This window comes from Hirundo rustica, chromosome 17 (genome assembly GCF_015227805.2).
Source record: "Hirundo rustica isolate bHirRus1 chromosome 17, bHirRus1.pri.v3, whole genome shotgun sequence".
NCBI lineage: Eukaryota > Metazoa > Chordata > Aves > Passeriformes > Hirundinidae > Hirundo > Hirundo rustica.
Window position 1 is genome coordinate 7,808,078 of NC_053466.1, and position 13,732 is coordinate 7,821,809.

The 13,732-nt window shown below is 39.0% G+C and overlaps 1 protein-coding gene across 2 annotated transcripts; it reads right to left on the reverse strand.

The window, feature by feature from the left end:
- Positions 1 to 1,102: 1,102 nt before the first annotated feature.
- CDC45 (cell division cycle 45) lies at positions 1,103 to 13,587 on the reverse strand. 2 transcript variants are annotated; one of them, XM_040080914.1, is made up of 19 exons: positions 13,472 to 13,587; positions 12,110 to 12,169; positions 11,719 to 11,811; positions 11,138 to 11,275; positions 10,414 to 10,557; positions 9,432 to 9,487; positions 8,791 to 8,839; positions 8,109 to 8,170; positions 7,661 to 7,711; positions 6,759 to 6,878; positions 6,289 to 6,420; positions 5,838 to 5,936; positions 5,428 to 5,589; positions 5,085 to 5,223; positions 4,663 to 4,746; positions 4,083 to 4,201; positions 3,584 to 3,660; positions 2,771 to 2,837; positions 1,103 to 2,114 (listed from the first exon to the last, which is right to left on the reverse strand). In XM_040080914.1, exons 1-18 carry the CDS (start codon positions 13,520 to 13,522, stop codon positions 2,773 to 2,775), a joined length of 1,701 nt encoding a protein of 566 aa, XP_039936848.1. In that variant the 5' UTR covers positions 13,523 to 13,587; the 3' UTR covers positions 1,103 to 2,114; positions 2,771 to 2,772. The 2 variants fall into 2 exon arrangements, with proteins under 2 accessions (XP_039936848.1, XP_039936849.1); XM_040080915.2 differs by lacking the exon at positions 13,472 to 13,587 and adding an exon at positions 12,800 to 12,859 and having other exon boundaries at positions 1,137 to 2,114.
- Between the last annotated feature and the right edge of the window lie 145 nt (positions 13,588 to 13,732).

A 13,732-nucleotide genomic window follows, 5' to 3' on the forward strand; every position in this document is an offset into this window, starting at 1 on the left:
CTGAATGAAACTGTTCCATAATTTCCTCATACAATTATTCTCCAGGTAGAATTAACATATTAATCTGGAAATGCTATACCATCAACTACATAAGGAGCATTGGGGTCTGTTGTTCATGTTCTAAAATGCTAACATGCTAAATTTCTATCTATTGCCAGAGACTACTTCAGGTCATAGAGATCGAATAACTTTCTTTTTACACAGCATCCCACCCTCCTGACTGTTTTACGGCCACATTTGGAGGGCCTTGGAATCAGTTCAACAACTGATCAATTCTAAAATTTGCAAAAGCATTCTTGGCACTTACAGCAGATCTTGGGAAAAATTGAACCTTAAAAAACCAGCAAAAACCAACCAACCAACACCAATAAAGGAGGGACAAGGAAAGTTTATGTCTTATGTTACATGCGTTTGGTTGAAGAACCTGACAGTAAAGCAATTACCAGCACATCACAGCAAAACAAAACAGTTCCTACTCCTCATCCTCCAAGTGTGACACAACATGTTGAAGCTAAAGGGTGCTTGTGCCTGAAAATGTGTCCATTTTTCAAAACATGACAGTCAGTAAAAGAAGTCTTAAATATGTGATAGGGCTGAACTAGTCATTGAATGCTGTGGAAATGGCAGTGATGCTTTTGACACAAATAAATGAACTTCCTACATTTATCTTAAACTTAACTCACTCAGCAGTTAGCAACTGAAAGATAAAGTGAAAATATTTAGAAGTGCACTTCAGTGTCACTAAACACTCCTACCTTTGACATATTAATTGGCCTGGCACTGCTTGTTTGAAGGACAGCAAAAACTTCTGTATTTCCATTTCCAGACACCTAAAGCCCAGCAAGGCACTTTAGAACAGTGATAAAGTTTTTGTGTGCTGTGTAAAACACAAAATGTGCTGGTAATGTGGCAATATAATTTATTGCTGATACTACCTAGATAAGCATGCAAAACCAAAAGACAGCATTGCTTTATCTAAGAAAGCACAATTAGCACAATTTTTTGGCCATCCCAGCTTGGCACAGGGATTTTTATTCAGATAAGATGACAGCATATATTAAAAAAAAAAAAAATAAAAAAACCAAACCAACTTTTTTTTTTTGAATAAAAATAGATAGTTTAATTAGGTTCTGTTGGCTACATTTAAATCACATTTAATATTAAATTAATCTGTATTAAAATATGTACAAAGAATGATGCAATGATACATAACCTCCATGTATTCGTTATAATACAGGAAAACATTGAAGTCACAGTGAATTCAAGCAAACACTTCAAGTAGAAGAGCATTCTAAATGTACACATATACACAGCCAGGTAAGGCCAACAAGGCATTTCATCTGACCAAAGTAAAATGAAATCTGCCATGGAACAGGACAAACTACTCTGTCAATATTTATAGTGCTACAGTCTACACAGAATTATCATAGTACTTCAGCCTCCTTCCAGGAAAATTGTTTCCAGAGTCAAGCTACGAGTGACAATAGAGTATCACAAGGCACGACTAGAAAGGCTTTCTTGACACTGGCATTCCCCAGATTTTTTATTTGGTATTTGGCAGTTACTCAGCATTTGGATTTTTAAAATCCTAAAATCCTAAAACTCCTCTCACAAAACAAGTCTTTCAGTTAAACTACAAGACTTCAATCTGATGATACTAACATACATTTTCAACATTCTAGAACTTCGAGGAGAGTTTCAAATAGTTTGAGTAAAAAAATAAAAAAGCATTCAAGACAATTTTAAAAGCACATTTGAATCGTAATATAAATATGGAACTTCAAAACCTACTTTTTGTTATCAGTCAACAACTAAACATCACACAAACATGTCTACTAATAAAAGCAGGCTTGATGTACAGAAATCCAATGTACAAATGCCAGGTGACAGCTTTTGCCATTACCAGGGCAGGATGTTTAAAAAAAGAAGAGTTTAATAACTCTGTGCTGAGATCAAGATCCTTTTGACCTGCCAAAAGGCATAAAAACACCAGTCCAGGCCTGTACAGGTACCTAAGATACACCAGAACTGCAGCACCATGAACTTTGGAACAGCCAAAATAATTTCAGAGGGTCTCATCCTCAGCTTCCAGCACAAGGAGCCAAAAGGCACCACTGCATAACAAGAGCAGAAGACAAAACAATCAGCAAAGTGTAGAGGAAAGAAACAAATGGATGTAGAAATCCTGTTAGCCATGCATGCCTCTGCTGTCTAACCTGCAGCTCTGGACTAGTGTGAAGCTACTTTTCACAACTACAAAAAAAGTCTTATCTCCCCATCTCTGTTCCAAATAAAAACTACACACCAACCTAGGCTACAACGCTCACACTGGGAAAGAAAAATGCAAATTCTGCATTAACATCAAAGCCAGGGCACTGCTGTGACCAAAATTCCATCCTGAACTCTAACTCAAGCCATCAGAACTAAATGTCAGTAACAGTATCAGCTACAATTAGCTAATATTGCCATTTCTCTCACTGCACAGATGCTGCTTTTCCACTCTAAGTTAAAAAGCCACCAGAAGGTAAAAACAATGAAAGAGAAGCTCATGGATGATGAAACTTAAATAAATCTCTTAGGGAGGAAAAATTTTTGCTTCTATGTTGTCTGCTACCTCCTCCTCCACAGGAAGACAATTTTCTTTGTAAGAAACTCTTAGCTTCAATCTATATTTTCACTAAAAGTTATCACGCTTTAAAAAATATTCTACAGATAGTAGCAGGTTACTTGGTTTGTAATAATTTTTAAATTAATTCTTAAAATGTCTTACCTTTAAGACAAGAGAGAAATGAGTGCATCCAGAAATTTGCCCCGATCTTCTGTTTTCAATTCAATTACTAAAACATGAAATATTTTATTTCAGGGTGCAAATAACTGAAAGATATACCAGATGTCTCACTCGAAGAACAATAAGCCTGAATATACCAATTTATATTGTTACTCACCTTTAAGAAGGAGAAGCTATTTGGACAAAATGCAAAGGACATGGTTTATTTTGTGCTCCAGATAACAGCAAACTAATTTGTAGGTGCTCACTCCACAGCAGAGCAGGCACTTCTTAAATCTAAGAATGTTTCCGTGTACGTTCAACATGCATAGATAAATAAATATTGTTAAAAAAGCCTGCCTCTGTTTGAAGCAGGTGCAAGACAGGCTGATCTCACTGCCCCTCATCAATACCACGCTTGGTTTGGCTGAATTGAAAGCCAAACAGAGCATCGCGGACTGCAAAGCAAAGCGCACACCGTTAGCGCACGCAAAGCGCAGACTGTCTCAGCGCCAGGCCGGCTGGCTGCCGGTGTCTGCACGGGAGGCAGCGCCCCGAGCCCATGGCTGCCGGTGTCTGCACGGGAGGCAGCGCCCCGAGCCCATGGCTGGCGGTGTCTGCACGAGAGGCAGCGCCCTGAGCCCATGGCTGGCGGTGTCTGCACGGGAGGCAGTGCCCTGAGCCCAGCCCATGGCTGGCGGTGTCTGCACGGGAGGCAGTGCCCTGAGCCCATGGCTGGCGGTGTCTGCACGGGAGGCAGCGCCCTGAGCCCGGCCCAGCCCCGCACCAGCCCCGCCCCCTGCGGCCCCTACTCACTGGACATCTCAAAGTGGTTGTGCAGCGTCCGGGAGTTGGTGCTCTCCGCTGCCTTCTCGAAGGCTCTCCCGAAAAAGCTGAGGCAGGAGCAGAAATAGGAGTGCGTGTCATGGGAAGGGATGTTTACTAAGGTGGAAGAGAGGAACTTTTTCCAGACTGAGAGGTGGAATTGGCTCTCAGGTGTTTTTACAGGTGCCGCGTGTTCAACGCGCACCTCGCTTCTTCACGTGAAAAAATCTTTACCTTGGAGGCTTTGAGAAATGAAGTCATGGGCCATATAGTGAGCTATTTCCCTCTTTTAAGAGGGAAGGAAAAGGAAAAGCCTTGCAAGGAAGGTCTTGAAGATAGGTATCCTCTCTCAAAGCACCTTGTGCACGCTGTATGCACAAGGTGTGGTTTTGAGGATACAATTCTAGTCGACATAATCAGCGTTAAATAGGCACAGGAAAGATATATTTGCTTCAGAGGCAGGTTTAGAACTTGCAAACACTTTGCTTACTTCTTTTTATCCGAGCTTTCTGTCTCTGGAGGAATCCCCACCATGATCACAGTTCCCTGTTCCACATCCATGGGTGCAGCCATGACCAGGGGCAGCAGTTTGCAACGCTTGTTTTTTGTCTGAAAGTCAGAAAACTTCTTTGTTACACCAGGCTCAGAAGGCAATTTAATATCAGTTCTCCATGTGAGACAGCATTACAAATAGCCACCTAAGGATACAGATATTCTGCAGTTCCACAGAAGGTGGTTTCTTTACAGGATCTCTTAATCCACTTGATCCTTACAGTAAAAGTCACTTTAAGGACTAACAGAAATTTCAGTGATGTACTCCCTCAAAACTTACAAAATTACACAAATGTTTAGATTGTAATTATCTTAGTAATGAAAACTCAGTGCTGTGAAGTCTCCAAACAGGTATCTTCCCTAGAGCAGCATTCACAAATATGCTAAGAGCATCCAATCAATCAGCAGAAAAACATTATTAATAATTTACTATAATGCTTTTAATAATCAGCTGCAAGTATCTGACAGAACAGTAAGAAGCCAGAAGTTTGTGAGTCAAATGCTTTTGATTTACTTACAGAGCAAACGAATGATTTCAGTAAGTATTTACTAAGCAGACACAGAGACACTGGTTTGGAAAACAGTTTCACATCTGGTGTCCCCTAGGAAAAGAAGAATTATTTCAATTACAACCCAAGATGATTCTTACACTTATTTTTATTATCTACTGACAAGCCTAGAAGCTTTGTGTGCTCAAAGAGCACTGACAAGAACCATTACAGTACAGGAGGCTGAGCTCACCCAGCTCCCCTTTGTGAGGGCAGATTCTGCCTTTGGGAAGTTCAGAGCAATGTCAATATTGGCCCATCACAGGACAGCACAGTGCACAGAAACAGGTTCTTTCTTACAGAGTAATTCTTGCTGTGCCAGAATTATTATTCAAGGATGGCACAGTCAGAAAGGAGAGTCAAATGAGAGCCCAAACACACACAATTCTGACCTCCATGAGGGAGCAATAGAGAAATGGTCCCTGAGAAATGACAAGGTTGGTGCAAATGCAGCTGGCCACTGTCTGCTGAATGGCACGTAACTGCTTTTTGGCTAGGTCCAGTCCTTGGTGCAGCTTGTCCAGGTTACTCCTGTGACAAAAAGAATAAAAATAGACACTTCCTTAGTAAAATAAAGTTTTTCATATTAAAAAATATATCTAAACACTATTCACAGGGGTATTTTGATTTTTTTTTCAGCAGCTTATGAGGCAACAGTTCATATTTTAAATCCACAATTCCAGTAAATTTCCCTAAATAAAATTGCAAAATACTGAAGAGGGTCATTTTCAGTACCTGGAGAGACTGTCCAAAGCCTTAATGAAATTAGTTGTTTCAGGCCCCTCTTTCTCTATGTTCTCCATGAGAGAAGTTGTTGCATAAACTATGTCACTTGCTGAGAACTTGTTCTTAAAGCCAAAGTGAATGCTGAAAGTCTGAACTCGTAAATCTTTCATTCTGCAAAATGAAATAAAGCCAGGAAAGTTTATTAACATTATCAACACTGACCAGCTCTCTTCCCAGTATGTTAATCTTAAGAACATGAAGAAAAACCTTATCCTAACATTTGTAGCATATCTAGTGTTACTTTGTCAATCTAAGAAAAATATTTTAAGAACAACATATTAGATCTTCTTCATACAAAAATATTTGAACTTAATTAAAAAGTATTTTCAAGGAAAAGCTTTGTATTTAAAACAATTTACCCAAATTTGTTTGCAGATTCTTCAATCATCTCCCGCAGATTTTCCTTCAGAGACATGTCCATGGAATTAAACTTCTGTTTCACTTGCTTCAAGGGCAAACTAAGAACAGAAAGAAAAGATTCACTGACAGGTGCACCAGAAGAAACAAGCATTCTGCCTTTTTCCCCCAGGACTTTAAAAAGTATTAGATAATTTAACAAGGTTAAGCCTGACTAAGCTTGCATGCATTAGTATTTTTCAGTCATTGAAAAGCAGATGCAAGGAAGCAGAGGTTACTTTACTGAGCTCCCATTCCATAAAGGCACACAGCAAATGTTCCTTGTAAACCAATACAAGCTGTGTAACTCAGAGCCCCACAATCACTTCTAAAAACCGACAGCTTGGGTACTTGCAAGCTTATATTCTGAATATTTTTTACTGAAAAAAAATTATCCAGATTTTTACAACTCACCCCATGTCAGCCAAAAATTCCTGGAGCCTCTTCTGCCCTTGTACAGACCAAAGCTTGAGGCTGGCAGAGGTGTAGGAGGTGTTACAGAGACTTTCGTAGAGAGACCAGTGCTGGTACAGTGCCAGGCGCAGGCTGAGCAGGAGTTACAGCAAATAACCGCAAACAAATATCCTATCCAAATAGGAAAGGATTCAGCTGCCCTCACACATCACACATCTGTGCTGTATAAAATGCAGTGAGAAGCTCAGGGGATGTACCACAAGAGTAGCATTGTAACCAGTTCTGAAAGGTAAAGCTGAACTGAAGCCCCACCGGCTGCTGAAGGAGGGATTCATGCACAAAACGTTTCCCTTTATTTTATTTCCATTCTCAGCAGAGATGGTGCTGGGATATTTTTTTCCCTAGATGAAAACTCCAGAGGGGTTCACCAGAGGGGTAAGTGCGCATTTTCCCCAGACCTGTAAGGATACTCATATTCAAATGCAATTCTCATGCAGTCAATGGACAGGGAATTCTCGTCGTCCTCGTTGCGGTGGTTGTGCCGAGACACGTGGCGCTGCAGGATTCCAATGTCAGTCACGTACTTCATTCTCAAACAAAAACAAGTTCGTCACTCTCTGCCTGGCAAATTTTGGTTTCGATTACAAGAAAATAAAAATGCTTCCTAAAGTCAGCAGCATGAAAACTGCAGTTGTATTTTTAAACCCTCCCAACTCGTTAAATAATGATTTTTCAATATTAATCTTTTTTACCCGGGCAGTTAAAACAAAACAAAATAAGTAGACCAAAGAAATCACTTATTTATTACATTTATCTCTTTTAAAATGTCCATGTATTAGTAAAAATATAACACCAGAATTAAAGTCTACACATGTAATACTAGAATTCTGATCACATCCAGTAGGAAATAAAAAAAAAAAGAGAAAAAAAATCTGAAATATGTTAACTAAAACTGTAAAGAAACCTGGATGATACAGAACATAAAAAGGTTACTTCCTTTAATAAAACTCTATCAAGTTCATGCTTAGGTAAACTACAATTAAACATGATTTCCTCCCAGATCAGAAGTGACTGATTTACAATTTTGTGAAAAAAAAAAAAATTAGCTTAAAAATTCTAAATAATAAAAAGTAATTTATTTTAATACATATATTCCTATTCTTGGAAGGCAATAGATCATATTCAGGCATTAATATATTTAATATCAGCATTAATTATTTATGTCTGTTATAGTACCTTTATGTTTCCTGATCTCTACTAATTGTTTCTAGTTACTCCCAACCCCAAAATTTTAAAAGACAGACAAATAAATATCAAATAGTAATAATAGTAAGAAGAAAGAGAAATAATAATAATAAAAAAAGTTTCTTACTGAGTGATTTTATCTTGGACCCATTGATCTGTCAGGCCAACAATAGCCCACCTAATTTTTTTTTTTTTTTTAAAAAAGAAGAAATAGTAAAAAAAGGTTAAAACAACAAATATTCCAATAGAGTGTATTATATTTAACCCTCTAAGTATGCAAGAGAACAAATCTGAAACACTGCTTACCAGCAGTACAGAGAAGTTAATAACAAAGTTACCTAGCATCATTCCCTCTTTTGCAGACATACACATACAGCACCATTCTCCCTTTTTCCATGCAAAATCTGTTGTTGCTCTTAATTAATTTACACAGATGCATCCTCTAGTTGAAGACAAGCATCCACTCCCCCCCACAAAATGGAATCTCATAGTGAAACCAAATAATTTTGGGAAATCTTGTCTTTGTGACAGGTTGAAGCTCCCAATCTCTACAAAAAACAATGATGGACACCTACCACAACATGTCATTCAAGTCCTTAGACATTATCCATGCCAGATCAAACATCACCATCGCAGACTGCGAGAGGGAGAAGCGAAAAGACAAATGAACACAAGATACAGTTCACTAAAGAAATAGAACTGTTCAATCTGCCAGGTACCAGCACAGCTTACTAAAGGCCTAAAAATCACCCCGGAGTCTGAAAATCTACCAGCTTCTTCCCAAGATATTAAGTAGGAAAAAACCCCAAACATTCTAGAGAGCTCTGTAAATCTGCATTATATATAATGCAAACACTTAATAAAATATAAATAATCAGAGAGGCCAAATGGCAGAAAGAACATTTTGATGTCTTGAGTGCTGTTTGGGAAATCCTGACACTGAAAGACAAACAACCTCCCTACATGCTCAAGTCTTTTGGTGACAGTATTTTGTAAATAGATAGATACCCTTGCAAAGATCTAAAAAAAGCCATAAAACATTAAATTAAGTTAAACTACTTGTATATATATGATGCAGTTTTTATATATATATATATATATATAAATGAGATACAAAAATAGTGAGATGTAATAATATATTGAATAGTATTATTAGACAATTACAGAATTGTAATAGATAATCCTAACTTTGGATATTGTCTAATTTCCTTTACACTGTCACCTTGAAATTTTATGGCAAACAGAGTTTATACTTACTGAGGTCCCATGGTATTCATATTGTTCATAATCAAAAAGAATTTCTCGTCTAGAATGGGGAAAAAACCACACCACATTTAACTAAGTGGTGAAATGGTCATTGGAGGTAATTAAAAATATAAGCCAGAAATGGTGATTAATATTTAAATTTCATTTTAGCAATTAAAAGTATTAAACTTAGGCTAGGAATTATTTATCTGCAAGGCAATTAGACCTTAGTAACAACATGGAAACCACACTGATACTCATAAAGCAAAAAGGAAAAAAAGATTACATCACTATTCCTCAAATCCCATTTTATCTGATTTGTTCCTGCTCATTCCTATTGACTACAGTGGGATTGTAAAAGCAGAAAACAGAACGACAATTTTCACCCCAAGATAGAAAAGAGTACTACAGCTATTTGAAGTGAGCCAATGCACCTCTTGGTACTCTGATTTTAAATTGCTATTTACAATTTCCTCCATTTAAACATTTTATTTTTATGTACTAAATACCTCTCACAACTTTCTGAAAAAAATTATAACTAAAGCATCTTGCAAATCACGGCTTGGTATTTTGTGGTTGTACCATTGACACAGCTTTAATCAAAGAATGAAAGGAAAAGAGAGAAGCAGCAGAAGGCAAACCCATTTACACACCTGCGTGCTTCCCATTCTCGCCTTTGTCGCCTTTTCATCGTCCTCTCTATTACCTCCTGTAAATTAATTTCCAGGATGTTAAAAAGCTAGGAAAAATATTCTAATAGATTAGCACCTAGACACTTCAATTATTACGCCTTAATTAAAAAAATGTAAGTAAGATTTTTCATTAAAAATTTTTCCTTTTAAAAAAAAATGCCATTAACAACATTTAATCAGAAAATTATTTTCAAAAATATTTCCGAGGAACACACTAAAGATCTTTGTGAAATACTTAACAGATCTGGGAACAGCTTTTGTGTATTTCTAATTTTCCTTTGAATTGGGTGTCTTCTTTGGCTAAGATAGTGCCCTTTTTCTATCACTAGGAAAAAAATGCACAGTACTATTGGGAAGATAAAGATAACATGAAATATATATTAAATCTAAGGATGTCTTTATATTTAGTTGCCCCTTAATGTTCGTCATCTCATGACTTTGCTTGCTTCTATAATATAAATAGAAAATATGCTACAACTAACATGGCAAATTTAATTTCATGTGTACATTTAATATACTTTTTGTTATTTTGCTGCTACAAGCACAGACAAAATGCATTGCTAAACTATTTGTGAGCTTGTATCTTCTCAAACACTTTTTTTGTAAAAGGAGTTAATACCTAAATAAGTTTTATTGCTAGACTGCCGAGCCCACAGCACATATTAGGAGATAGATATCTCCAGTTCACTGATTTTACAAAGAATTATGTATAAGTTCAAAACAGGTTTTTTTTATTATTATTTGGAGAAAATATTTCTGTGTAGTTCCTATAAATAAATGTTTTATCTGAAACTACCTGTTGTAGTAGATTATTTTTAAATCTTGCACTTGGATTCATGATGTAATGGAACACAATTTTCAAACTCAAACATTATTATGATGTAAAATCTATGTAAGAGCAGTGTTATTTCTCTTCCTTTGACGAAACAGCAGTGAAACAAACCTCTTCAAAACGCCTGCGCTTCTCTGAGGGTTCTGAGCCATCACTTTCATTCTCTGAGTCCTCTTCTTCGTCCTCCTCATCCCTGAAGATGTCATCGTAAGCAGGAACATCGAGATCATCATCTTGCTTGACTAACAGCTTAATCTAGCAAGAAGAAAACTGTATTTTAGAGTAAGTATCCTATTCAGCGAGCAAAATGCCAAATTCTCTTACTTAGTAAAAGAAACTAAAAATTCATTTAGGCTGTATTAATTCCTGGCAAAACAAAACATTGGTTTTTAATACAAATACCATACTGATTTACAGAAACTAAGAGTAAAAATGCGTATTCCTTTGTTAGAGCATTACTGAAAGAATTATCATCTTAATGCTCGTTAAAATCAAATAATTTGTGCTTGGTACTTTAAATTCTAGGTGCTGCTATATGCTGAGAGAGAACACATTACATTCTGGAGGATATTTATCCTCTGATTTACGGCAGTTTGATTTATAGCAGCAAGATTAACAGGTGCTTACTACTGACAACTACCACATCGCTCTAACTACTGAAAAAAGGATTTTTTCTGGTCATGTACGTTATTTATTAATATTATTTAGCATTTCTTTATTAATGCTCCTTTCTGACCTACAAGCTAATGTTCTAACCAGTTTTACAAACACAGAAAAGCACTCCACTGCTCACCAAAACACAGTGGTGTGTTTCTCATGAAAGAAAAGCTTTTACCTGTGTGTCATTGTAAACATTCACTACATTGATCGGCCTGTGACTATCACACACAAAAAATAAAGTGTCTTCTTCAGGCTGTAAAACTTCCAGGAGGTCAACATTGGCACCACAATTAATAAGAACAAAGTATTTGAACTGCAAACAAAAGCAGAAAAAAAGAAGCAGTTTGTTATTTAAATCGCCAGAAAACATGGAAAACTGAAACCTTTACAAAACCTCCAAAGCACTCATAATTGCCAAAACTTGTGTTTACTTTCTGATATTTGATGTCTGTGAGGCAGAAAAATTTTTAAGGCAAAACACAAAATTCAGGGATGTTGGACATCCAATACCAGCCCCTTTATATCTCAAAAGGTGTGCAAAATTCCTTTGACTCGATCAACATTAGAGCACAGTTGTTGGAGATGATGTTTAAAAGTGGACAAGTTTATTACTGGTATGTTAAAATGTAGCCACAGTTTTGAAGTAACCACTAATAATAATGAGCTTCAGCGCTGGCATTTTAAATCGGGGAAGGGAAGAAATTTATATTTACAAAAGATCAGCTACTGCTTAAAAATTTTCCAGTATTTTTTCACCTGATCTTTATGCTCCAGAAAGGCAGTTTCAAGTTCTTGCCACCCAGCCACCGGCACCAGTGTGTATTGCACGTGGTCACATTGAAACAAAGCCTGCAAGGAAGCAACCGCTGTGAGCAAAGGGGAGGGGAAGCAGCCTCTCCTGCAATGCTACACCAGGCTATGGCTCTATTCCACACAAATCCTTAAAATAAAACGTCCCAAATGACAAATCTACATGAACTCTGAGGCTACAACTCACCAGTTTTCAGCACTATAACTCATGGAAACAAATGTTACAAAAGCAGGTGAAACCTTCCCCTGTTCCCCAGTTCACACCCATTTATAGGATCCCAGGGCACAGATATTTTCTCATACTGTCAGCCTGCAGTGATAATGAACCAAGACTTACTTGGAGTATTTTACAAGCACATAATGCATCAACATCTGAAGCGACAAGAAGAAGAACACGCTGTAAAAATAACAAAATAATAGCATTAATATAGGGGCCAAATAGTGTGCTGGTACATGAAAAGCATAGAGCCCTGAGACACCAGAAATTCAGAAAGAGATCATCATAAGTAAAAAGCAGGATTGCTTCTGAATGGACACTGCAAGCAAAATTAACCCGTTTGGATATCTGTCAATATTAAAAATAGGCAACTCCACACACCCAAAATATGTCAGCTCCTTTAGGGATATGTAATTACTCAGACTCCTCTGAACCTCACATACTTTTGATGTTTCACACCTAGTCAAGCCCTACAATTATTTTCATTGTGTTTAGAATTGCAGCGCAGATCTGCAACAGTTTTGACTAAAGAAAATCTGTAGTAAAAGCAAGAGCAAGACAACACAGAAAAAAAAATTTTTCACCTAAATCAAGGTTGGTTGGTTAGGTTTTTTTGGAGGGGGAAGGGATGGTTGGTTTCGTTTTTGTTTGTATTGTGAGAATGCTGTTTTTGGTCTTGGGGGAAGGGTGCTTTGAGATTTTGCTCACAGCAGGAGAAATGAAGATAAATACTTTCATTCACACTGTCCATAATATCATTTCATTGGTAGAAATGCCAAAAGAGGCCCAACAAAATCTTCACCACCTTACCGTACACATCGACAGTGAACGCAGTTAAGCAAACCCTGAGTTAAAAGTAGCAGACAGGTATGCTACAAGAAAGACTGCAAGGAAAACATTAAAGATGACAGAAACCAGTATTTAGTGTCTGGGCAAATAACACCAAAACTGTTAGAAATGTATTTTAAAAATAGTTCAGAGATGTCACGGTTAAAGCATAAGATACAGAACACGCAAAAACACTTTTTGCAGAAGGAGGTGAAGCATAAGCAAAATCCCTGGCGAAACCTCCCCGCGCTGACCCTGCTTTGTCTCGGGTTCCCAGAGGTAGTGAAGGGGACAAATACCCGGGAAAGGGATTTTTACGACCGGGGCGACGGCCAGACGCGCGGCCCTCAGCGGACCGCCTGCCCGGTGCTCCCCGCCAACGATCCCCGCCCCGCAGCCAGGCCACCACCGCCCCAGAGCCCCGGAGCCAGGCCACCACCGCCCCAGAGCACCGGAGCGCCCCAGCCGCCGCCGGCAGAACCGGGGATGCCCCGCACCAACCCTGCGCCGAGAGGCGGCGGGAACCGCGGCAGCCCAGAGCGGGGCTGAGGGCAGAGAGCCCTAGGGGAGGCCGCTCCGCCCGCCGCCGGGGCTCTGGGGATGCCGGAGCGCTCGAGGTGCCAGCCCGCCCCGGTCACGGCCCGCTGCCCGCACCTGGGTGACGATCAGGTCGTAGAACTCCCGGCGGCAGTCGGAGACGAACATGGCGGGAACGGGAGCGCGCGGCGGGAACGGGCGGCAGCCGCAGCCCGCCCCCGCTCAAACTGGGCGCCAAACCAGCGCCGTGCCCCATTGGTCCGCGCCTCACGGAGCGCTGGCCAATAGGAACGCGCCCACCCCACCTCTGCGGGGAGTGCAGCCCAATCCTTTCCGGGGCTTCGCCAATGGGATGCGGAGAAGGCGGTGACGATGAGC

Coding starts and splice junctions, on each gene's coding strand:
- CDC45 (XM_040080914.1), bottom strand. CDS start 13,522: ATGTTCGTCTCCGACTGCCGCCGGGAGTTCTACGACCTGATCGTCACC. Junction 12,170..13,471: donor ACGACCTGATCGTCACCCAG/GTGCGGGCAGCG, acceptor TTATTTTTACAG/CGTGTTCTTCTTCTTGTCGC. Junction 8,171..8,790: donor ATGAATACCATGGGACCTCA/GTAAGTATAAAC, acceptor TCCCTCTCGCAG/TCTGCGATGGTGATGTTTGA.